At 43.3% G+C, this 23,904-nt stretch overlaps 1 protein-coding gene across 1 annotated transcript in view; it reads left to right on the forward strand.

Moving 5' to 3' along the window:
* Positions 1 to 21,335, forward strand: part of LOC121584241 (protein prenyltransferase alpha subunit repeat-containing protein 1-like) — a 37,810-nt gene extending 16,475 nt beyond the window's left edge. Inside the window, 6 exon segments of the mRNA XM_045225945.1 lie at positions 962 to 1,066; positions 7,060 to 7,300; positions 8,174 to 8,290; positions 8,380 to 8,442; positions 8,445 to 8,557; positions 20,682 to 21,335. Coding sequence (XP_045081880.1) covers positions 962 to 1,066; positions 7,060 to 7,300; positions 8,174 to 8,290; positions 8,380 to 8,442; positions 8,445 to 8,557; positions 20,682 to 21,078 — 1,036 coding nt within the window. The 3' untranslated portion in view covers positions 21,079 to 21,335.
* The last annotated feature ends 2,569 nt before the right edge of the window (positions 21,336 to 23,904 follow it).

Consider the following 23,904-nt stretch of genomic DNA (forward strand, 5'->3'; position numbering starts at 1 on the left):
CATTTAACAAAGTGCTTCGCATAGCCTTTATATGAAAGGCCTACATGTATCAACTTGCACAGTGAATGGTTTTGTTTCTACGTTTTGTGCGAATGAATTGAACAACGGCAAATGCATGATAAAAAAATATTGTGCCTATTTAATGCAAACCTTGCTGTTATAGATCGCAAAGCAGCATACAACTGAGCTAAATGTTTGGAAATTACAAGTTCACTTTCTCATACATAGCCTAAAACGAATATCAAGTGCGCTGTTTAGCTCACATCTGAAGGCTGGGGGGCATTTGGGGCGTATTCTATTGCGGATCGCTAAAATATCCTAATGATTATGATCCCACTTCCTCAAATCAAATATTATGGTGACTCTATGCCAAATATATTTTCTCAAACTTGGGAACCTAGCTCAAGTTTTCAGTGTAGCCTGTTATGGCCCGGACTTATTAAAATATCCTCAGGCCTAAAAAAAAAAACTCCAGGGTTCTGTCATAACCAACGTTCTCCAGTAATACTAGTCCCGTGCGAATAGGGCTAAAGACAACACCCTGGTAAAATCGTTTTTTCATACCAAATACGTATCCAACTGTCAAGGTCACTTACCTAATCGTTGCCTGGTATATTTAATTAAGCCTTCTTCAAACATTTGCTCATTTGGCAGAGAATAAAGAAGTAGTCAGCACTTCCATGGTGTAGGCTATTTAGCCTGTGAATGTATTTGCTTTGGGTAGACTCGACCTTGTACATTAAGTGTCTTTGAGGGTCAGGCCTAACTTTGATCAATTCAATTCAAATAACGTTTTTTTCCTGTGAGAAGTTATTTAGTCGAGTGATTAATAAAACAAAACAAGTATGCAAATAGCATGCACACAAATGTGCCCAATGCAGTAACATAACATTCACATTAGGTAGGGAACATTGAGATTGACAGTCATTGAATAGTTCCTCTCTTCTGTCTCTTTTGGCAGGAAGGAGCTGCTGCAATGCGGAGCCCTAAATCCAGAGAGAGACCTGTACCTGGGAAAACTGGCCCTCACCAAGTTCCCCAAGAGCCCCGAGACATGGATACACAGGTAGGACTGGAGAGGGGTGTGTGTGTGTGTGTGTGTGCGCGCGTGCGCGTGCATGGGTGCCTGCATGTGTGTGTGTCCACATTCAATATTTTAAAAATATTAAACTGTAACGATTTTACGATGCATGTTTCGTCACCAGTGGACCAAAGTATTTTAGTGCCTCTAAAACGATGGCATTTATAGGTTCCACTGTAAATCCTCTCACACACTTAAACACAACACATACACACACGTCCGATAAACACACACACCCTTACACACACTTACACACGTCACACGCACATACACACACAGACGGTTAAACAGGTCCAATCTTTACTGCCTCTGCTGAGTCCCTGCTCGGCTCTAAACCAGGCCACAGAATAAATCTGTTGAAATATTAATGATGGAATAAAGTTATGCAATTTACCACCACTAACCCAAGCTGAGAGGGAGGGAGGGATGGAGAGAGTTAATGAGGGATGAAGAGAGAGGAGGAGAGAAGGAAAGCGAGAGAGTGTGGGGTGGAGAGAAAGGGGGAGAGTGAGAGAGGGTGGTGGTGGAGAGAGAGAGAAGGATGGAGAAAGACTGAATAAGAAAGAGAGAGAGAAACAGAGGTATGCACAGGAGTGAGAGAGAGTGGGGAGATCTCCTTTGAGAGACGGACGGTCACTGGGCCAAGCCAGCCTACTTCCCACAGTTTACCCCCCGCCCCCCGTCATGTTAGATCAAGACCAAGCCCCCGCCGGGAGGCCATAGGATCACATCCCATCAGATAGACACCCTTCCTACCTGCCACCCTGCAAGCCCCAAGGGACCCTGGGAGATTAGGGTCACATGATCATCAATGGCCTGACCCTGGTTTCATTCAGCATATTGTAGAAGGAGGGCGAAAGAGAGGGTGAAAAGGGAGGAAGGGTGAGGGGTATAGAGTAGAAACGGAGGGGCAATAATGGAGAGAGGGTGAGGGGGAGGGAGGACACTCCCTAGCATCAGCTCTATGCAAGGGCATGGCTGTTGTTCTGCAGGAATTGTTGCATCATGTCATCATGTGCTGCCTACTGGAGAGGGGAGGTTCCAGATGGAGATTCCAGCAGCAGTTTGTTTACATCCTCTAGCTGTAGCATGAGAACAGGGATTATTATGTCACAGTGGGCTAACACTGAGACATGGTCATGGTGAATGGTGGTTTTCTACAGTGCCTTCAGAAAGTATTCACACCCCTTAACTTTTTCCACATGTTGTGTTACAGCCTGAATTTAAAATAGTTAACGATTTTTTTTCACTGGCCTACACACAAGCGGAATTATTATTATTATTATATTTTTTGTACGAATTAATTACAAATGAAAAGCTGAAATGTCTTGAGTCAATAAGTATTCAATCCCTTTGTTATGGCAAGCCTAAATAAGTCCATGAGTAAAAATGTGCTTAACAAGTCACATAGTAAGTTGCATGGACTCACTCTGTGTGCAATCATTGTGTTTAACATGCTTTCACTGTTGCCAGAGAGGAAGGAAACCGCTCTGGGATTTCACCATGAGGCCAATGGTGACTTAAAAACAGTTACAGAGTTTAATTGCAAAATAGTTACAAAGTTTAATTGGCTGTGATAGGAGAAAACTGAGGATGGATCAACGACATTGTAGTTGACAGAGTGAAAAGAAGGAAGCCTGTACAGAATACAAATATTCCAAAACATGCATCCTGTTTGCAACAAGGCACTAAAGTAGTACTGCAAAAAATATGGCAAAGCAATTATGTTTGGAGCAAATCCAATCCAACATGTTACTGAGTACCGCTCTGCATCATGTTATGGCTATGCTAGTAATCGTTAAGGACTGAGTTTTTCAGAGTAGAACAGAAACGGAATGGAGCTAAGCGAAGGCAAAATCCTAGAGGAAAACATGGTTCATGTTGCTTTCCATCAGACACTGGGAGATGAATTCACCTTTCAGCAGGACATTAACTTAAAACACAAGGCCAAATCTACACTGGAGTTGCTTACCAAGAAGACATTGAATGTTCCTGAGTGGCCGAGTTACAGTTTTGACTTAAATCTGCTTGAAAATCTATGGCAAGGAAATGGTTGTCTAGCAATGATCAGCAACCAATTTGACATAGCTTCAATAATTTTGAAAAGCATAATGGGCAGATGTTTCACAATCCAGGTGTGGAAAGCTCTTAGAGACTTACCAAGAAAGACTCACAGCTGCATTCCCTGCCAAAGGTGATTCTAACATATATTGACTCAGGCAGTTTAATAGTTATCTAATCAAGATATTTGATACACTGCCAATTTTGCAGGTTTTCCTACTTACAAAGCATGTAGAGGTCTGTAATTTTTATCATAGGTACACTTCAACTGTGAGAGACGGAATCTAAAACAAAAATCCAGAAAATCACATTGTATGATTTTTAAGTAATTAATTTGCATTTTATTGCATGACATAAGTATTTGATCACCTACCAACCAGTAAGAATTCCAGCTCTCACAGACCTGTTAGTTTTTCTTTAAGAAGCCCTCCTGTTCTCCACTCATTACCTGTATTAACTGCACCTGTTTGAACTCATTACCTGTATAAAAGACACCAGTCCACACACTCAATCAAACAGACTCCAACCTCTCCACAATGGCCAAGACCAGAGAGCTGTGTAAGGACATCAGGGATAAAATTGTAGACCTGCACAAGGCTGGGATGGGCTACAGGACAATAGGCAAGCAGCTTGGGGAGAAGGCAACAACTGTTGGCGCAATTATTAGAAAATTGAAGAAGTTCAAGATGACGGTCAATCACCCTCGGTCTGGGGCTCCATGCAAGATCTCACCTCGTGGGGCATCAATTATCATGAGGAAGGTGAGGGATCAGCCCAGAACTACACGGCAGGACCTGGTCAATGACCTGAAGAGAGCTGTGACCACAGTCTCAAAGAAAATCATTAGTAACACACTACGCCGTCATGGATTAAAATCCTGCAGCGCACGCAAGGTCCCCCTGCTCAAGCCAGCGCATGTCCAGGCCCGTCTGAAGTTTGCCAATGACCATCTGGATGATCCAGAGGAGGAATGGGAGAAGGTAATGTGGTCTGATGAGACAAAAATAGAGCTTTTTGGTCTAAACTCCACTTGCCTTGTTTGGAGGAAGAAGAAGGATGAGTACAACCCCAAGAACACCATCCCAACCGTGAAGCATGGAGGTGGAAACATCACTCTTTGGGGATGCTTTTCTGCAAAGGGGACAGGACGACTGCTGAGGATGGATGGGGCCATGTATCGCGAGATCTTGGCCAACAACCTCCTTCCCTCAGTAAGAGCATTGAAGATGGGTCGTGGCTGGGTCTTCCAGCATGACAACGACCCGAAACACACAGCCAGGGCAACTAAGGAGTGGCTCCGTAAGAAGCATCTCAAGGTCCTGGAGTGGCCTAGCCCGTCTCCAGACCTGAACCCAATAGAAAATCTTTGGAGGGAGCTGAAAGTCCATATTGCACAGCGACAGCCCCGAAACCTGAAGGATCTGGAGAAGGTCTGTATGGAGGAGTGGGACAAAATCCCTGCTGCAGTGTGTGCAAACCTGGTCAAGACCTACAGGAAATGTATGATCTCTGTAATTGCAAACAAAGGTTTCTCTACCAAATATTAAGTTCTGCTTTTCTGATGTATCATATACTGATGTCATGCAATAAAATGCAAAAATATTTTTTTCTTTACATAGTTGAATGTGCTGACAACAAAATCACACAAAAATACTTGTTCTCCCCACTGTGTGTATGTATATATATATATATATACTACCAGTCAAAAGTTTGGACACACCTACTCATTCAAGGGTTTTTCTTTATTTATAAAAATGTTTACATTGTAGGATAATAGTGAAGACATCAAAACTATGAAATAACACATATGGAATCATGTAGTAAACAAAAAACGTGTTAAACAAATTTGAGAATCTTCAAATAGCCACCCTTTGCCTTGATGACAGCTTTAAACACTCTTGACAATCTGTCAACCAGCTTCAAATGGAATGCTTTTCCAACAGTCTTGAAGGAGTTCCCACATATGCTGAGCACCTGTTGGCTGCTTTTCCTTCACTCTGCGGTCCAACTCATCCCAAACCATCTCAAATGGGTTGAAGTCGGGGGATTGTGGAGGCCAGGTCATCTGGTGCAGCACTCCATCACTCTCCTTCTTGGTAAAATAGCCCTTACACAGCCTGGAGGTGTGTTGGGTCATTGTCCTGTTGAAAAACAAATGATAGTCCCACTAAGCCCAACCAGATGGGAGGGCGTATCGCTACAGAATGATGTGGTAGCCATGCTGGTTAAGAATTCTAAATAAATGACAGACAGTGTCACCAGCAAAGCACCCCCACAACATAACACCACCTCCTCCATGCTTTACGGTGGGAAATACACATGCAGAGATCATCCGTTCACCCACACTGCGTCTCACAAAGACACGGCGGTTGGAACCAAATATCTCCAATTTGGACTCCAGACCAAAGGACAAATTTCCACCTGTCTAATGTCCATTGCTCGTGTTTCTTGGCCCAAGCAGGTCTCTTCTTGTTATTGGTGTCCTTTAGTAGTGGTTTCTTTGCAGCAATTTGACCATGAAGGCCTGATTCACACAGTCCCCTCTGAACAGTTGATGTTGAGATGTGTCTGTTACTTGAACTCTGTGAAGCATTTATTTGGGCTGCAATTTCTGAGGCTGGTAACTCTAATGAACTTATCCTCTGCAGCAGAGGTAACTCTGGGTCTTCCATTCCTGTGGCGGTCCTCATGAGAGCCAGTTTCATTTACATTTACATAATTTAGCAGACGCTCTTATCCAGAGCGACTTACAAATTGGTGCATTCAACTTATGATAGCCAGTGGGACAACCCCCATTTTTTTGTGTGGGGGGAGCTTTTTTGTGGGGGAGTTTGGCCTTGTGGGGGAGCTTGTTCCACCATTGGGGTGCCAGAGCAGCAAATAGCTTTCACTGGGCTGAGCGGGAACTGTGCTTCCGTAGAGGTAGGGGAGCTAGCTAGTTTCATCTAGTGCTTGATGGTTTTTGAGACTGCATTTGAAGAAACTTTCAAAGTTCTTGAAATTTTCTGGATTGACTGACCTTCATGTCTTAAAGTAATGATGGACTGTCGTTTCTCTTTGCTTATTTGAGATGTTCTCTTTGCTTATTTGAGATGGACTTGGTCTTTTACCAAATAGGGTAATCTTCTGTATACCACCCGTACCTTGTCACAACACAACTGATTGGCTCAAATGCATTAAGAAGGAAATAAATTCCATAAATTCACTTTTAAGAAGGCACACCTGTTAATTGAAATGCATTCCAGGTGACTACCTCATGAAGCTGGTTGAGAGAATGCCAAGAGTGTGCAAAGCTGTCATCAAGGCAAAGGGTGGCTATTTGGTTACTACATGATTCCATATGTGTTATTTCATAGTTTTGATGTCTTCACTATTATTCTACAATGTAAAAATAAAGAAAAACCCTGGAATTAGTAGGTGTGTCCAAACTTTTGACTGGTACAGTATATATATTTTTTCAAATGTAAGAATTTTTCTTCCACTTTGACATTACAGAGTATTTTGTGTAGATTGTTGACCCCAAAAAAAAGACAATTAAATCCATTTGAATCCCACTTCATAACACAACAAAATGTGGAGAAAGTCAAGGTGTGTATATGGCCATATATAGTGTGTACGGGACATTATCTAACTGACCCAAAATGACCCCTCATCTGGCCAGCAAAGTGTTTAGCAGCCTGAGAAGGCTGTGGTTGCACCATGCATACTGAGAATGCCATGGCAGTTGATAGTTCACTGAAGTAGCCATTTTGTATTGATGTTATCCAAGCCTTTTGTCCTGGCTCTGTTGTTGAACCAGATGCTTAGGTTCGGTTGGTTCTGGGTTTAGGGCTGTTGTTTTGAGAGCCGAGGATATTTGAGGTGCGTGTGTGTGTTCAGTCAGTGTATATAACGAAACATTCCCCCTGTGTTACTAGGCGCTGGGTACTACAGCAGGTTCTACGGGAGTGTTCTCCCCCCAGCCCGGACAGGAAGGAGCAGGAGGACGGTGATCTGCGTGACGCAGCAGAGAGGACGCGGATTAGTGAGCGCCTCCACAGGGTTCTACACGACGAGATGAAGGTATGCGCCGATGCTGCTGGCCGCTACCCTAGCAACTACAACGCCTGGTCGCACCGTATCTGGGTCCTGCAGAACATGGCCCAGGGCAACCTGAAGGTAGGAGTAGGACGCGATTAGGTCTACCTCGCTCTCTCTCTGGCTTCTTACTTCTCTCTGTGTCCTGTTTTCTTTCCCCCCCTGTTTCTCTCTCCCTCACTCTCTATCTCTCTCTATCTTTCTCTTTCTCTTCCTCGTTTCTTTCTCTCTCACTCCTTGTGTTTTTTTTTTGTATCTCTCTCCACTATTTCTCTCTCTTGTGTTTCCTTCCTTCTCTCTCTCTCTCTCTGCCTCTTAAATGTATGTTCATTGTACATGGTCTCTGTCAAAACATTGACAGCTCTTTCAATGTAATATTGACAGAAAACATCTGTGTGTGCTAGTCAGGCAGGCAGCTAGCTGTGAATGTGTCATGCAGCTAGCATGGCTTATACAGTATGACCAGGGTCAGTGTGTCTCCAGCCCGCTCTGCCTCACATCTCTGGCCTGTCACTGTGTGTTGAGGAGGACAGGAACTTTCTCAAATCTAAAATAAGAGGCCTAGGGATTTAAAGGTGGATGAAGAGTGTTGTGGCTCAGTTGATCCGCGCCTAATCTTTAAGCCACGCCAGGCACTCCTAGGATATGAAGAGATGCTACTGTATATTAGGACCAGGGATATAGGACTGTGACAGAGTAGACAATAACAATGATACTTTAATAGGCACTTCATGTTATGATAGGATAAGCCTACTCTCTGATCACCCATTGGAGTTTGGTTAATGTAATGGCTGTCCTGATAGCGTTCGATTGGTCGAATCATGTCTTTGTAAGAAGCCAAATAATTTCCCTCTCTCTTTTGGAATTATATGTTGGTTAGCATAGGGCAAATACCTTTGAATGGAAAACCCTGAGTGACTGAGGTCTAAATCACCTCTCCTCCTCTTTTCTCAGGTCCTCCATGATGAGCTGTCCTCCATGCGTCAGTGGGTCTCCATGCACGTGTCGGACCACAGTGGCTTCCACTACCGCCAGTTCCTGCTCAAGGCCCTGGTCAGGGGAGCTCAGCCAGTCCCTGCACCACCACCATGCCCCCCGGCCCAGCCCCGGCAGCTCCAGCCCTCGCAGCCCCAGCCCAGCCCCCCAGCCAGCCCACCCAGCCCACCCCCAGCACCAGGCTAACGGAGAGGCCACAGCAGCAGCCCCCTGCCCCTCTCCCGCCACCCCAGATGACCAGTCCTCGGTGCCGGCCGTGCCCCAACTCTTCCACCAGGAGATGGAACTGTGTACTGACCTCATCCAGTCCTTCCCCGGACACGAGACGCTCTGGTGTCACAGGTACGAGCCCACAGGCCAATGTCACTGTCACTCAACCTGAGACTACAATGTTAGCCAATCACAGAACACATTTTATTATGAGACGCTCTGTTGTCACAGGTGAGACCAAAGGAGGACTAATCATGGACCAGCACGTTGCTGTATCTAGTGTGTGGCCTAATTTCAGGTAGAGCCATAGACACTGTACAGAGTTTGGCTAACTACCCTCCATATTGGTGGCAAATGCTTTGTGATGCCAAATATTTTTTTTCTTCTGTTAGACCATTACAATGTTCTCAGGACTCTCAGTAGTGGATGTGTTGGTGGGCCCCTATCATGTCATATACGCTGTTTTTCTGCAGAACATTCTTTGTTTTTTTAGAGAGGGAGAGAGAGAGCGAGAATAGAGATACAGAGAATAGTGATATAGAGAATAGCGAGAGGAAAGGGGGAACAGAGCAAGCGAGAGAGAGGAGAGAGAGCTGGGGAAAGAAGGAACAGAGAGAGAGAGGGGAAATATATATGTTTTCCCCCTAGGCTGAAGACCAGCTGCTCAGTAGAACGTGTTTATACCTGACCAGTAGGGCTGGGGGATATTTAGAATTAATTTGATTCATTCTAATTTATGATTTAGCACGATATTTGAAATGCCTGTATCACAAGAATCAACTGTTTATGTCCGCTTGTTCTCTTTTTGGTCTCGTCTCCTTCGCTCCTTCTGCTATGACTGTGCACCTTCCCATTTAAACACACACACACCAAGCTCCTCCCCCAGCCACTCACAAAGCCCCCCCCACACCAAGCTCCCCCCTCCCCACACCAAGCTCCTCCCCCACACACAAAGCTCTTCCTCCGGCCATTCAACAAAGATGAAAGGTCACTTCTTCCTCTCTGACAACAAGCGGTTTCAACTCGCTATTTGCATTTGAGGTTTGGTCGAACAGTCTCTCATAGGGACACCGAAACACGTTGAGACATTATTTTCTATAATAGAGGAGAACTTAACGTTTCTAACGATACTCTTTTTATGTCTCAACTCCTCAAATTGCGCGAAGAGCAGACCCTACTAAAACGGGAGTATCAATGAACATTGATTCTGGAAAATGAATGCTCAGTTTCTGTCTGGCCCTGCATTGCGGTACCACGTACCACTAGCAGCATTTTGTCGCCCTTCCACATCTGCGGTGGAAGTTGGCCGAGCTACAGCGGTGTTTGTCAGACCATTAGACACGAAAAACGTCTGTAGGCCGAACGGTTTGGCCTACAAAACTACACTGAACAAAAATATAAGTGCGACATGTAAAGTGTTGGTCCCATGTTTCATGAGCTGAAATAAAAGATCGCAGAAATGTTCCATTCGCACAAAAAGCTTATTTCTCTCAAATGTTTTGCACATAAAAGGCCACTATAAAATGTTCAATTTTGTCACACAACAAATTGCCACAGATGTCTCAAGTTTTGAGGGAGTGTGCAATTGGCATGCTGACAGCAGAAATGCCCACCAGACCTGTTGCCAGAGAATTTAATGTTAATTTCTCTACCATGAACCGCCTCCAATGTCATTTTAGAGAATTTGGCATTACGTCCAACCGACCTCACAACCGCAGACCACATGGAACCACACCAGCCCTGGCTTCTTCACCTGTGGGATCACCTGCATCATTCACCTGGACAGCTGATGAAACTGTGGATTTGCACAACCGAAGAATTTCTGCACAAACTGTCAGAAACCGTCTCAGGGAAGCTCATCTGCGTGCTCGTCGTCCTCAGCAGGGTCTTGACCTGACTGCAGTTCGGCGTCGTAACCTACTTCAGTGGGAAAATGCTCACCTTAGATGGCCACTGGCCCGCTGGAGAAATGTGCTCGTCACAGATGAATCCCGGTTTCAACTGTACCTGGCAGACCCGGTTTCAACTGTACCTGGCAGATGGCAGACAGAGTGTATGGCTGACAGCGTCGTGTGGGCGAGCGGTTTGCTGATGTCGACGTTGTTAACAGAGTGCCCCATGGTGGCTGTGGGTTTATGGTATGGGCAGGAATAAGCTACCGTCAACAAACACAATTGCATTGTATCGAAGGCAATTTGAATGCACAGAGATTCAGTGACGAGATCCTGAGGCCCATGTCGTGCCATTCATCCGCCGCCATCACCTCATGTTTCAATGCACGGGCCCATGTCGCAAGGATCTTTACACCATTCCTGGACTCTGAAAATGTCCCAGTTCTTCCATGGCCTGCATACTCACCAGACATGTCACCCATTGAGCACGTTTGGGACGCTCTGGATCGACGTGTACGTCAGCGTATTCCAGTTCCCGTCAATATCCAGCAACTCCGCACAGCCATTGAAGAGGAGTGGGACATCAGGCCACAATCAACAGCCTGATCAACTCTATGCGAAAGAGATATGTCGCGCTGCATGAGGCAAATGGTGGTCAAACCAGATACTGACTGGTTTTCTGATCCACGCCCCTACCTTTTTTTTTATAGATATCTGTGACCAACAGATGCATATTTTGTATTCCCAGTCATGTGAAATCCATAGATTAGGGTCAAATGAATTTATTTAAATTGACTGATTTCCTTATATGAACTGTAATTTCTAAAATCTTTGAAATTGTTGCATGTTGCATTTATATTTTGTTCAGTGAATTATGGCCACTCTATGGAAAGATGAAAATCTCACGAACACAATTGTAATCCATACAAGTGAGTAGAAGTATGGAGTAGTTTTGTGCCAACAAAAATAAGAGGTTAAATATGTGTCCAAAAAAACGTAAATATTTTCTGAGCTTTCTTACACAAAGTATTCAGACCCCTTCCCCTTTTCCACATTTTATTACGTTACAGCCTTATTCTAAAATTACATTTACATTTAAGTCATTTAGCAGACACTCTTATCCAGAGCGACTTACAAATTATGGGTTAAATATTTCTTTCCCCTCATCAATCTGTGCACAATACCCCATAATGACAAAGTGAAAACAGGATAGAGCTCAGGTGCATCCTGTTTCCATTGATCATCCTTGCAATGTCTATAAAACTTGATTGGAGTCCACCTGTGATAAATTCAATTGATTGGACATGATTTGGAAAGGCACACACCTGTCTATATAAGGTCCCATAGTTGACAGTGCATGTCAGAGCAAAAACCAAGCCATGAGATCGAAGGAATTGTCCGTAGAGTTCTGAGACAGGATTTTGTCGAGGAACAGATCTGGGGAAGGGTACCAAAAGATTTCTGCAATATTGAAGGTCCCCAAGAACACAGTGGCCTCCATCATTCTTAAATGGAAGAAGTTTGGAACCATCACGACTTCCTAGAGCTGGCTGTCCGTCCAAACTGAGCAATCGGGGGAGAAGGGCCTTGGTCAGGGAGGTGACCAAGAACCCGATGGTCACTCTGACAGAGCTCCAGAGTTCCTCTGTAGAGATGGGAGAACCTTCCAGAATGACAACCATCTCTGCAGTACTACACCAATCAGGCCTTTATGGTAGAGTGGCCAGACGGAAGCCACTCCTCAGTAAAAGGCACATGACAGCCCGCTTGGAGTTTGCCAAAAGGCACCTAAAGGACTCTCAGACCATAAGAAACAAGATTCTCAGGTCTGATGAAACCAAGATTGAATTCTTTGGCCTGAATGCCAAGCGTCCCGTCTGGAGGAAACCTGTCACCATCCCTACAGTGAAGCATGGTAGTGGCAGCATCATGCTGTGGGGATGTTTTTCAACGGCAGGGACTGGGAGACTAGTCAGGATCGAGGGAAAGATGAACGGAGCAAAGTACATAGAGATCCTTGATGATAATCTGCTCCAGAGTGCTCAGGACGTCAGACTGGGACGAAGGTTCACCTTCCAACAGGACAACGACCCTAAGCACACAGCCAAGACAACGCAGGAGTGGCTTCGGGACAAGTCTCAATGTCCTTGAGTGGCCCAGCCAGAGCCCGGACTTGAACCCGATCGAACATCTCTGGAGAGACCTGAAAATAGCTGTGCAGCGACGCTCCCCATCCAACCTGGCAGACCTTGAGAGGATCTACACAGAAGAATGGGAGAAACTCCCCAAATACAGGTGTACCATACCAAAGAAGACTTGAGGCTGTAATCGCTGCCAAATGTGCTTCAACAAAGTACTGAGTTAAGGGTCTGATTACTTATGTAAATGTGATATTTCCGTTTTATATTTTTAATATACACTACCAGTCAAAAGTTTGGACACACCTACTCATTCAAGGGTTTTTCTTTATTTTTACTATTTTTTACATTGTAGAATAATAGTGAAGACATCAAAACTATGAAATAACACATATGGAATCATGTAGTAACCAAAAAAGTGTTAAACAAATAATATATTTTATATTTGAGATTCTTCAAATAGCCACCCTTTGCCTTTTGCTTACTACATGATTCCATATGTGTTATTCCATAGTTTTGATGTTTTCACTATTATTCTACAATGTAGTCCCCTGTAGCTCAGTTGGTAGAGCATGGTGCTTGCAACGCCAGGGTTGTGGGTTCGTTTCCCACGGGGGGCCAGTATGAAAATGTATGCACTCACAGTTGTAAGTCACTCTGGATAAGAGTGTCTGCTAAATGACTAAAATAAAAAAAAAAAAAATGTAGAAAATAGTAAAAATAAAGAAAACCCTTGAATGAGTAGGTGTCCAAACTTTTGACTGATACTGTATGTGCAAACATTTCTAAAAACCTGTTTTTGCTTTGTAATTATTGGGTATTGTGTGTAGATTGATGAGGGAAAAAAACAATTTAATCAATTTGAGAAAAAGGCTGTAACTTAACAAAATGTGGAAAAAATCAAGGGGTCTGAATACTTACCGAATGCACTGTATCCTAAGTATAGGACAGACGTTTCAAAAGCTTTTCTTATGATTAATTTTTTTAATGTATTTTTTTTGTTGCCATTTATGAATGTGTATATCTATGGGCTATAGTAGTAAAGGCCAAATTCAGTATTTTATCAAATATTTTTTTATACCTAAAGGGGTCCTAAAATTTAAATCAAATAGCTAAATGATCCATGGTATGACCATCTTAAAACAATTCCATATGTTAACTTAGTAGAACCCCCCCCAACAGCTTAGACTTTTAGAGGTTTTAAATATAAAGATTAGCTGGCTACTCACTAGCACATGGGCTTGTGCTTGAGAGAGACCTGTGTTAATTAAGCAATATGGCATGAGAACCCGGGGATTATCGTGTGATAACTTCCGACTAAGGGCTTCGCCGAGGGCCGGGAACAGCCCTTAGGAGTGAGTTGTCACACGATGATCCCAGGGTTCGAGGGGCCTTATTGCTTTTATAAAACGGTATATAAAAAAGATATTTATAAAAAATTAATTACATGTTTTCATTAAAAACATTACTTTAATGAGTAAATTTGTTTTTGCATTTTGAAGTTGCTACCCAAGCGGGTTGGTCATTAGTTATTTTCTCATGTTTTGGCCTAGTCGTTAATGCTAATCATTCTATTCATTCAATGTTATTATGCTAAACAAATCATTGGCATGTAGCTAGCTATCAGAGATTAAATTATGATGATTGACAAGAACTTCAATAAACAATGATTTAATAAATAACCAATAGTCCTACATGGGCAACAACTATTATGGTTGCCGAGTACGAACTAACCAAGCTAGTTGGTGATGTTAATATTGACGTTTCCGTTGATGGCACAAGAGTGGAAGAACTATCCATGGTCCTGGCAACAACCAGTGCTTGCCTCTTTGGCGGAGAATGGGACGTTCCACTCACATCATTGCCAGCTAAAATGGCACTCCAGCGCTTTCTGTTCTCCATGTTATGGGCTGCCAATAACTCTTGAGTGAGCTCTCTCACCGATGGCCACTCAAGCCATTATTCCCCTTGCCTCCAGGCCTGCATCGGATAACTTTTGCATCCTGAAGTTGCTACGCAAGCGGGCTGGTCGTTAGTTATTTTCTCATGTTTTGACCCAGTCGTTAATTCTAATCATTCTATTCATTCGACTTTGTTATGCTAAACAAATCATTGGCATGTAGCTAGCTAGCATAGATGCAATGATGATGATTGACAAGAACTTCAATAAACAGTGATTTTATAAATATCCAATAGGCCTACATAGGCCGCACATGCGCTGATTAATGAATGGAATTTGGAGTGTTTACGGTTTCCATGGTGAATTATTAGTTTCATGTTCATTCTTGGGCTAGCTAGCCTACTGGCACGGGAGAGATCACATTTGTAAAATGATACATTGTTGCACAGGTCGTAGAGGCAGATAGGTGGGTTTATAAAAAACCCAACTGTTGCAAACCAAAATAAAAAAATAATGTGTAGGCGCTTTTGTCCCGAACAAGATTACGTTTTAGAATTTCCTGCCTGGGCTGAGGCACAGTGGAATTATGACATTAACATGATTTGATATTTTGCATATCAACAAATCAGCATCCAGGATCCGAACAACCCGTTTTATAATTTTCTATATTGCCTGCTACAAGAGGTTTATTAGTGAATGTGCATTATTTGTACTTACTTTACTTAGTCCTCTTCGTCCCGGGTGGGACATAAGGCTGCAACAATCTTCTGCCACTGGTGTCTGTCTTTGGCCACAGTTTGTGCCCTGTCCCATGAAAGACCCATCTCTTCCAGCTCAGCCACCACTGTCCATCGCCATGTTGTTTTTGGGCCAGCCTCACTTGCGCTTTCCAGTTGGTATCCATCTGAGGGCAACTTTGGGGATCCTTTCTGGCAGCATCCTCAGCACATGACCAAGCCAACGTAACCTGCATATTTTTATTTCCAGGACAATGTTCTTACAGCCCGTCCTCCTATACAGGTTCTCGTTGGAGATCTTGTTTGGCCAGAAGATGTTGGAGATCTTGCGTAGGCAACCGTTGAGCCATATAAAAGCAGCGACTTCACATTGCTATTATAAATCCTGAAATTAGTTTTGAGGCTGTATACTTTTGAGCTCAATATGGGATGGAGTCGAGTGAAAGCTCCTCTAGCTTTGTTTAGTCAGGCCTTTATGTATGTTTTGGCACCGTTGTCACTGCTGATTAGGCTTCTAAGGTAGGTGAAGTTGTCGACAAACTCAAGCACCTCTCCATCAATGGTAATTGGAGGTGTTGGTGGTGTATTAATGCACATGGCTTGGTACTTCTGTATGTTGATATGGAGACCAGTCTGTTTAGCATACATGCAGAGTCTGTCTGACTTCTCCTGGAGGTGGATGTGTTTAGATGAGATAGGGTCCAAATCATAAGCAAAGTGAAGGTCCTCTAGATGGGAGAAGAGGGTCCACTGGATTGCTCGAGCATTGTCAGATGTTGTTTGACGCATTACCCAGTCGATGGTAACAAGAACAAGGATTGAAGAATGGATACAGCTTTGTCTGACACCAGACTTGAAATGACTCTGTGAGAGAACTATCAAGGATGATGCTACATTCAAAGTGTTCATAGAACTTCCCAATGAGGTTGGCAATCTTAGGTGGTATTCCGTAGGCTCCAAGGATCCTCCATAAGCTCTCACGGTGAACACTATTGAATGCCTTCTTGAAATCAATAAAGTTGATGTAGAGGAGTGCATTCCACTCGAGGCACTGCTCGATGATGTTGCGCAGGGCAAAAATCTGGTTAATGCATCCTCTTCCTTTGCAGAACCCTGCTTGTTCTTGTCTGAGTTTGTCATCGACAGCAATATCAATCCTTTTAAATATCCTGCAGAAGGAGTGTTATACATTGCAAGTTGTCACATTCACTGAGGTTTCCTTTCTTTGGCAGTTTGACGATAAGGCCTTTTCTCCAGGCTTGTGGTATGACATCGTGCTCCCAGATCTTGCGAAAGAGATCAGTCAGCACCTTGGTAGCTGTGTTGACATCAGATTTAAGTAGCTCAGCCTGCAGAGAGTCCTCATAGCCTTGATGGCTGCTTGGACCTCTGCTTCAACTGGTGGGTCGGTGTCAATACCATCAATCTCATCCGAGGTTGGTTGGTCTGCTGGATCATTAGACTTTGGCCAGTTGACGACCTCTTCAAAGTGCTGGACCCATCTTGCAGTTTGTTCCTCTTTGGTTGTTAACATTTTACCTTGTTTGTCTTTGACTGGCATTGTGTGGTTGCTAACTTGGCCACATAGCTGTCTTGTGATCTTAGATACAGTGCTTAGTTCTCCTCTTGCTGCAGTGTCCTGCCTCACTGGCCAATTCCTGTCCAAAGGCTCTCTTATCCCTTCCAGCGCTCTTTTTTACTTATTTGTCCTTGGTCTTATATTCTTGCTGTGCTCGCTCAATCAGCCTGGGTGATTTTGCGCTCAGCAGTTTTTCTTTGGCCAGCCTTCTCTCATCTATGTTCTTCCATGTATCTTGTGTTAACCACTTCTTGCCCTTCTTTCTAAAGCCAATCACTTTCTTTGCTGTTTCTGTGTACGCATTCTTGATGTTACTACACATGGTTTCAACTGTGCCCTGGTGTTCCTCTGCATTGGTTAATGGACTGAAGCGATTTCTTAGCTCGATGGTAAAAGCTTTCTTTATTTCAGGAGATGTGAGCTTGTTGATGTCAAAGACTTTCTGCCCTTGTTGTGTTGTGTATGTGTGTGGCTCACAGCTTCAGCCTGACCTTGGCTATTACCAGGTAGTGGTCACTGTGGACATCTGCCCCGTGGTGGACCTTGACATCCTGCAGAGACCTTCGCCATTTCTTATTGATAATGATGTGGTCAATTTGGTTGACGGTGTGACCATCTGGGGATCTCCATGTTAGCTTATGGATGTCTTTGTGAGGTAATTGTGTGCCACCAATCACACAGATGTTATTCACTGTTGTTGTTGTTGTTGTTGTTGTTGCCCCATAGCCTGTTCACAGTCTGTGTTATCGGCTCCAACCTTGGCATTCAAATCCACCGTTATGACCATGTTGTGTTGTGGGACCTTGGATACTGCTTGTTGTAGCTGCTCGTATCAGTCTTCCTTGTCCTCCTCCTCTGCCTCGTTGGTGTGGGAATAACATTGCAGGATGGTGAACTGTACTTGGAGTCAAATCTTGCTCTGATGAGCCGGTCACTGATGGGTTCCCATTCCAATAGTGATTTGGCAGTTGTTCTGCTGATAATGAGGGCTAGACCACTGGAGTTGGAATCATCCTTTCCTGAATTATTGTTGAGCCATCGCTTTTCACCTTGCGTCCAGAACCAGTCCATCTGCTTTCGCTTACACACCGGATATTCACGTTTTATCTGTCCATCTGTCTGATAACTTGAGCTGTCATGAAGTTTCAAACATGGTGCGGGCGTTCCATTCTCCAAGACGGACTGTAGTTTTGGGCCCTAGAAAACGTGTTATCAAGCTCCTGATTTCCCGGGTGGGGCTTTCATCTAAAGCTGTCATAGTGCCTATGGATTGACTGGAGTTTCCTGTTGGGTCCCTTGTGTAGTTTTCAAAGTTGTTATTGCAGTTTCTGTAACGATGTGTGTTTTTACGGGGTGGGTTTGTTAGCCCCACGCCCAACCCCCAACCTGGAGGGCCAGGTGCTGTATTTAGTCTGGCTTCTGACCTGGAACCTGCCCGGCATGGTTGAACCTGCCTGGGGCCGAAACCCCACCAGTATAGCGTTCAGGATCACTGAAACACACAAGCTTCCCCACCAACGCCAAGGAAACAGCAGGCAGGGAATTATGCATGGTTCTGGTGATTTTTATTTTTTATTTATTTTTACTTTACAAAAAGGGCATTTTCGTAGATTGACTTGAAAGCCAGATCAGTGATTATTGCAAAAAAGCAGGTTAAACTATTTAAATAAAATAATACAATTATTAGTGGGTCTTATGATTGTGGAAGGCTTATATTTAGCCTAGGTATAATTTCATAAGCCCTGAATTCATTAGATTATTGCTGACTGTTTGAAATGCAGTTTATTTTACCTTTTAATTGTACAACAAAGCTTATTTAGAGAAAATATTTAAAAATCTCTTTCTCTCTCTCTCTCTCTCTCTCTCTCTCTCTCTCTCTCTCTCTCTCTATCTATCTATCTATCTATCTATCTATCTATCTATCTATCTATCTATCTATCTATCTATCTATCTATCTATCTATCTATCTATCTATCTATCTATCTATCTATCTATCTATCTATCTATCTATATATATATTTTTACATTAGTAAAAAAAAAAAAAATCGAGATATGATTTTTAGGTCATATTACCCAGCCCTACTGACCAGCTTTGTTGTGGTAGGGAGAAAGAAGGGGTGCCATGGTAGCAGTGTTCAGATGGTTGCTAACTGATGGCTGAAGGCTGTAGAAAGTTAGAAGATTATTTACAGTGGGGGAAAAAGTATTTAGTCAGCCACCAATTGTGCAAGTTCTCCCACTTAAAAAGATGAGAGAGGCCTGTAATTTTCATCATAGGTACACGTCAACTATGACAGACAAATTGAGGAAAAAAAATCCAGAAAATCACATTGTAGGATTTTTTATGAATTTATTTGCAAATTATGGTGGAAAATAAGTATTTGGTCACCTACAAACAAGCAAGATTTCTGGCTCTCACAGACCTGTAACTTCTTCTTTAAGAGGCTCCTCTGTCCTCCACTCGTTACCTGTATTAATGGCACCTGTTTGAACTTATCAGTATAAAAGACACCTGTCCACAACCTAAAACAGTCACACTCCAAACTCCACTCTGGCCAAGACCAAAGAGCTGTCAAAGGACACCAGAAACAAAATTGTAGACCTGCACCAGGCTGGGAAGACTAAATCTGCAATAGGTAAGCAGCTTGGTTTAAAGAAATCAACTGTGGGAGCAATTATTAGGAAATGGAAGACATACAAGACCACTGATAATCTCCCTCGATCTGGGGCTCCACGCAAGTCAAATGATCCAAATGATCACAAGAACGGTGAGCAAAAATCCCAGAACCACACGGGGGGACCTAGTGAATGACCTGCAGAGAGCTGGGACCAAAGTAACAAAGCCTACCATCAGTAACACGCTACGCCGCCAGGGACTCAAATCCTGCAGTGCCAGACGTGTCCCCCTGCTTAAGCCAGTACATGTCCAGGCCCGTCTGAAGTTTTGCTAGAGTGCATTTGGATGATCTAGAAGAGGATTGGGAGAATGTCATATGGTCAGATGAAACCAAAATAGAACTTTTTGTTAAAACTCAACTCGTCGTGTTTGGAGGACAAAGAATGCTGAGTTGCATCCAAAGAACACCATACATACTGTGTAGCATGGGGGTGGAAACATCATGCTTTGGGGCTGTTTTTCTGCAAAGGGACCAGGACGACTGATCCGTGTAAAGGAAAGAATGAATGGGGCCATGTATCGTGAGATTTTGAGTGAAAACCTCCTTCCATCAGCAAGGGCATTGAAGATGAAACGTGGCTGGGTCTTTCAGCATGACAATGATCCCAAACACACCGCCCGGGCAACGAAGGAGTGGCTTGCGTAAGAAGCATTTCAAGGTCCTGGAGTGGCCTAGCCAGTCTCCAGATCTCAACCCCATAGAAAATCTTTGGAGGGAGTTGAAAGTCCGTGTTGCCCAGCGACAGCCCCAAAACATCACTGCTCTAGAGGAGATCTGCATGGAGGAATGGGCCAAAATACCAGCAACAGTGTGTGAAAACCTTGTGAAGACTTACAGAAAACGTTTGACCTGTGTCATTGCCAACAAAGGGTATATAACAAAGTATTGAGAAACTTTTGTTATTGACCAAATACTTATTTTCCACCATAATTTGCAAATAAATTCATTAAAAATCCTACAATGTGATTTTCTGGATTTTTTTTTCTCATTTTGTCTGTCATAGTTGACGTGTACCTATGATGAAAATTACAGGCCTCTCTCATCTTTTTAAGTGGGAGAACTTGCACAATTGGTGGCTGACTAAATACTTTTTTCCCCACTGTATAAATGGATTTGGCCAAGATGGTCATGACTCAGTAATATCTTAGAGGATATTGTTATTTTTGTCTAGAGTGGCATCTTTTCCCCTTAAAAACATAATGTGGTTTCAACATAAAATGTTTTTTAGCTTCACAATTCTACAGATCCTAGAAATCCAGTTTTTCAATCATTGCAGTTTACTATATGACATCAAAACCAACACTTTATTTCCTAACCACTATCTGTCTCCAGGCGACACGTCTTCTACCTCTGGCACCACTGGAGACGGGACCACGACCACCACAATGGCCAGGGCTGTGGCAGGGAGTCTCCCCAGCTGAACCACACCGACGCTGGACTGAGCAGCCACCCTCACACAGCCTCCCCTAGAGGAGTGGGTCTAGACAGGGTGGAGAGCAGGAACGGACAGGCTCAGGAGGGTCAGGATGCCATGGAGGTGGACGGGGTCGGGGTCCAGGACCCCCGCGACACCAAGCGTCTGAAGAGGGGTCCCCCTGGCCCCTGCCCCCCCGCCCTGCCCTCAGAGCACGTTTTCGTAGCCAGCGTCCTGGAAGACTGCCGCTCCCCCGAGCAGGGATGCTTCGCCCTTGCATACAGGAAGTGGCTAGACTCTGTGATTGGTCAGTGAGAGATTGACTGACAAGATCATTGGTCAGTGAGAGGAGACACTTCCTACACCACTGGAGATGGGTTACAGTTTAAAGTTGCCCACTGGCACAGATCTAGGATCAGCTTACTCTCACCCAACCCCTAACCTTAACCATTAGGGCAAGAACTGCAAAATACTGTCCCTAGATCAGTGTCTAGTGGCTGGTAACATTATGCTAGTCTTGAAGGCTTGGGAAGGGGGCTGGGGGATCTCTGATAGGTCAAGTTGTTTGTGGCCCCTCCCACCCTCCCGTCTTCCTGGAAATGCCTGTACTCTGATTCGTCGGCAGAGCTTTGTCTGAGCCAATTCCCCTTCAGAATGGAAATCTGAGTGCGGCTCTGCTCTAAGTCGTTCCACCTCAAAAAGCACAAGAAAGAGGACCACCAGATTGTTCTGAAATTGTTTCTGTAGTAGTAAGAGGAGATAGGATTAGCATTCCTGTAACATTATTTTGTTGAAATATAATTTGATCTCTGAGATATTAAGCTAATTGATTGCATCCAAATTGACCATTTTAATTTATAGGATTCAGATAATAGTCAGCAAATATAGTACCCAACATCCGATTTGGACCAAACATCTTCCTACCAATGCGTCCCCAGAAAATTGTCAAAGGCCCACGGACCCCCTACACCCCATGCCAATCCCACCCCAACAACCAGTATACAGTATCAGTTCTCTATGTTTGACAAGTAGTATGAAGCTGTGGCTTGGAGTATTGCTTCTCCATACTATGTAATATATTCGCTGCGCATCTGGTAATGTTCCCCCCCCCCCCGTTCAGAGAAATTAGTAATTCAAGTCGCTTGCATTATTTACATTAGACGGGTTGGTTGTTTAGCAACAAAAGTGACGCGTGCCCAACTATGGGGATAAACAGACGGGGTTGGCTTAGATTGTTGACAACATGTAAACTATGTTTGTCTCCAAATGTTTGTTGAACACATAAATACATTTGCACAATGAGCACCTGTTGACTCTCAAATACATTGTTACAGTTGTTAGATAGCTAGCTTGCGAATTTGAGCCATATTAGCATTGACATGAAATAAGTCAAAACACCTCAAAACAAGACATGGTCTCAAGAACAAAATATAACTAGCTGAAATGAGACACCTACGATTCCCCACGTGGCAGTTTCTTGTCATTGTTGCTAGTTATCTCACCTTTCAGAATCATTGCAAAGCATGGCTTCCGGCCACAACGATGCGTTATCAGCCAACCAGTCTATAAAGTAGTGTGAAAGTAACTGGTTTTTACCACTAAATGCCGCTGTTGCTGCTATACCGCCACTCTTTTATCAATTTTGCTGGTCTCTTATGTATATTAAATACATCACTACAATGAGACAAATAGATTTGTCTCATTATGAAAATAAATGGTGTGGTCATCCTCACAATTCAAGCCAATCCTTCATGAAAGCAATTCAGTTTGTCCTAATAGCAACTTAATGCTGAAAACCAACTCTCCTTGAATAGTCTAACAAGTGGCTGCTCTCTGAGAGGGCTATCCCGATGCAATTCTCATATGAAGACTTTTCCTACAAGCCCAATTCTTGATGGAGAAATTGACTAGGGACTAAAATGTTGTGACAGCCCTAATAAAGTAATTAATTGCATGGCAGTCTTATGTGTTTCAATAAAATGATCAGGAAACAGCTCTATATGTATTGTGATTAGTGACATTTACCATTAAACCCAACGCAACCCAATACCATTACAATTGCAAAGAACTATACAGTGTGTGTTTGGGACTTTTACCATTGAAGACCATTAGAGAGCATTACATTGAAACCATTAGAACTGCTGTAGCCTAATGGTTTGCTTGTTCACCAGGAATGGTCTAACAGTAACTAATCCAGACATTTTTTGAAGGGAATAAACCACAAACAAAGGGGCAATTTCCTGGACACAGATTAAGCGTAAAAAGGAGGAGGACTGGCTTGAATTGTGAGGATGATCACACAATTTATTTAATCATGAGACAAATATATTGGATTTCTACCCAAAGTTGCAAAGAAAATGTTGTGATTTATATAATAAACACAAGAGACCAGCAAAATGCATAAGAGTGTGGCAGTATAGCAGGAACAGTGGCATCTAGTGGTCAAAACCTAGTACGTTCACACTACTTTATGGTAATAATGCAAACGACTTCTATACTATCAGGGGGGAAAAAACATCACCAGTTTCATAGGGAATACATTACATAGTGTGGAAATATTCAAAGCCGCAGCTTCATACTACTTGTCAAACATGGAGAACTGATACTGAATACTGGTTGTTGAGGTGGGATTGGTGTGGGGGGTGCGTGGGTGGCTTTTTCATTTGGGGGGATTCCTCATGTCTTACTCATTGGTAGGAAGAAGTTTGGTCCACATCGGATGTTGGGTAATATATTTATTGAATACTTTCTGAATCCTACAAATTAAAATGGCCAATTTGGGTGCAATTAATTAGCCTAATTTCTCCAAGATAAAATAAAATGTTAACAAAAGAATGTTTCAGAAATACCTATCTTACCTGTTTCTTACTACAGAAACATTTGAGAACAATCTGAGATGGTGGGTGTCATAGCTTGCTGAAATAACATGGAACGACTTCTCTGGAAGAGTATGGCTCGTATGGTCTGTTAGTAGCTTAGTTCAGGTACCTCAATACCTCAGGTCTCTCTCAATGTTAGGGACTAGAACAACAATTCTGTCAACCTATTCTGTCTATCGTTTTAGTTTTTTCACTTAAGAGATTCATTCATCCTGTTTGTTTCGTTTGTCTTCCACTAACTAAATGTATTGTAGCAGAATAG

Source organism: Coregonus clupeaformis, chromosome 16, assembly GCF_020615455.1.
Source record: "Coregonus clupeaformis isolate EN_2021a chromosome 16, ASM2061545v1, whole genome shotgun sequence".
Lineage (NCBI taxonomy): Eukaryota > Metazoa > Chordata > Actinopteri > Salmoniformes > Salmonidae > Coregonus > Coregonus clupeaformis.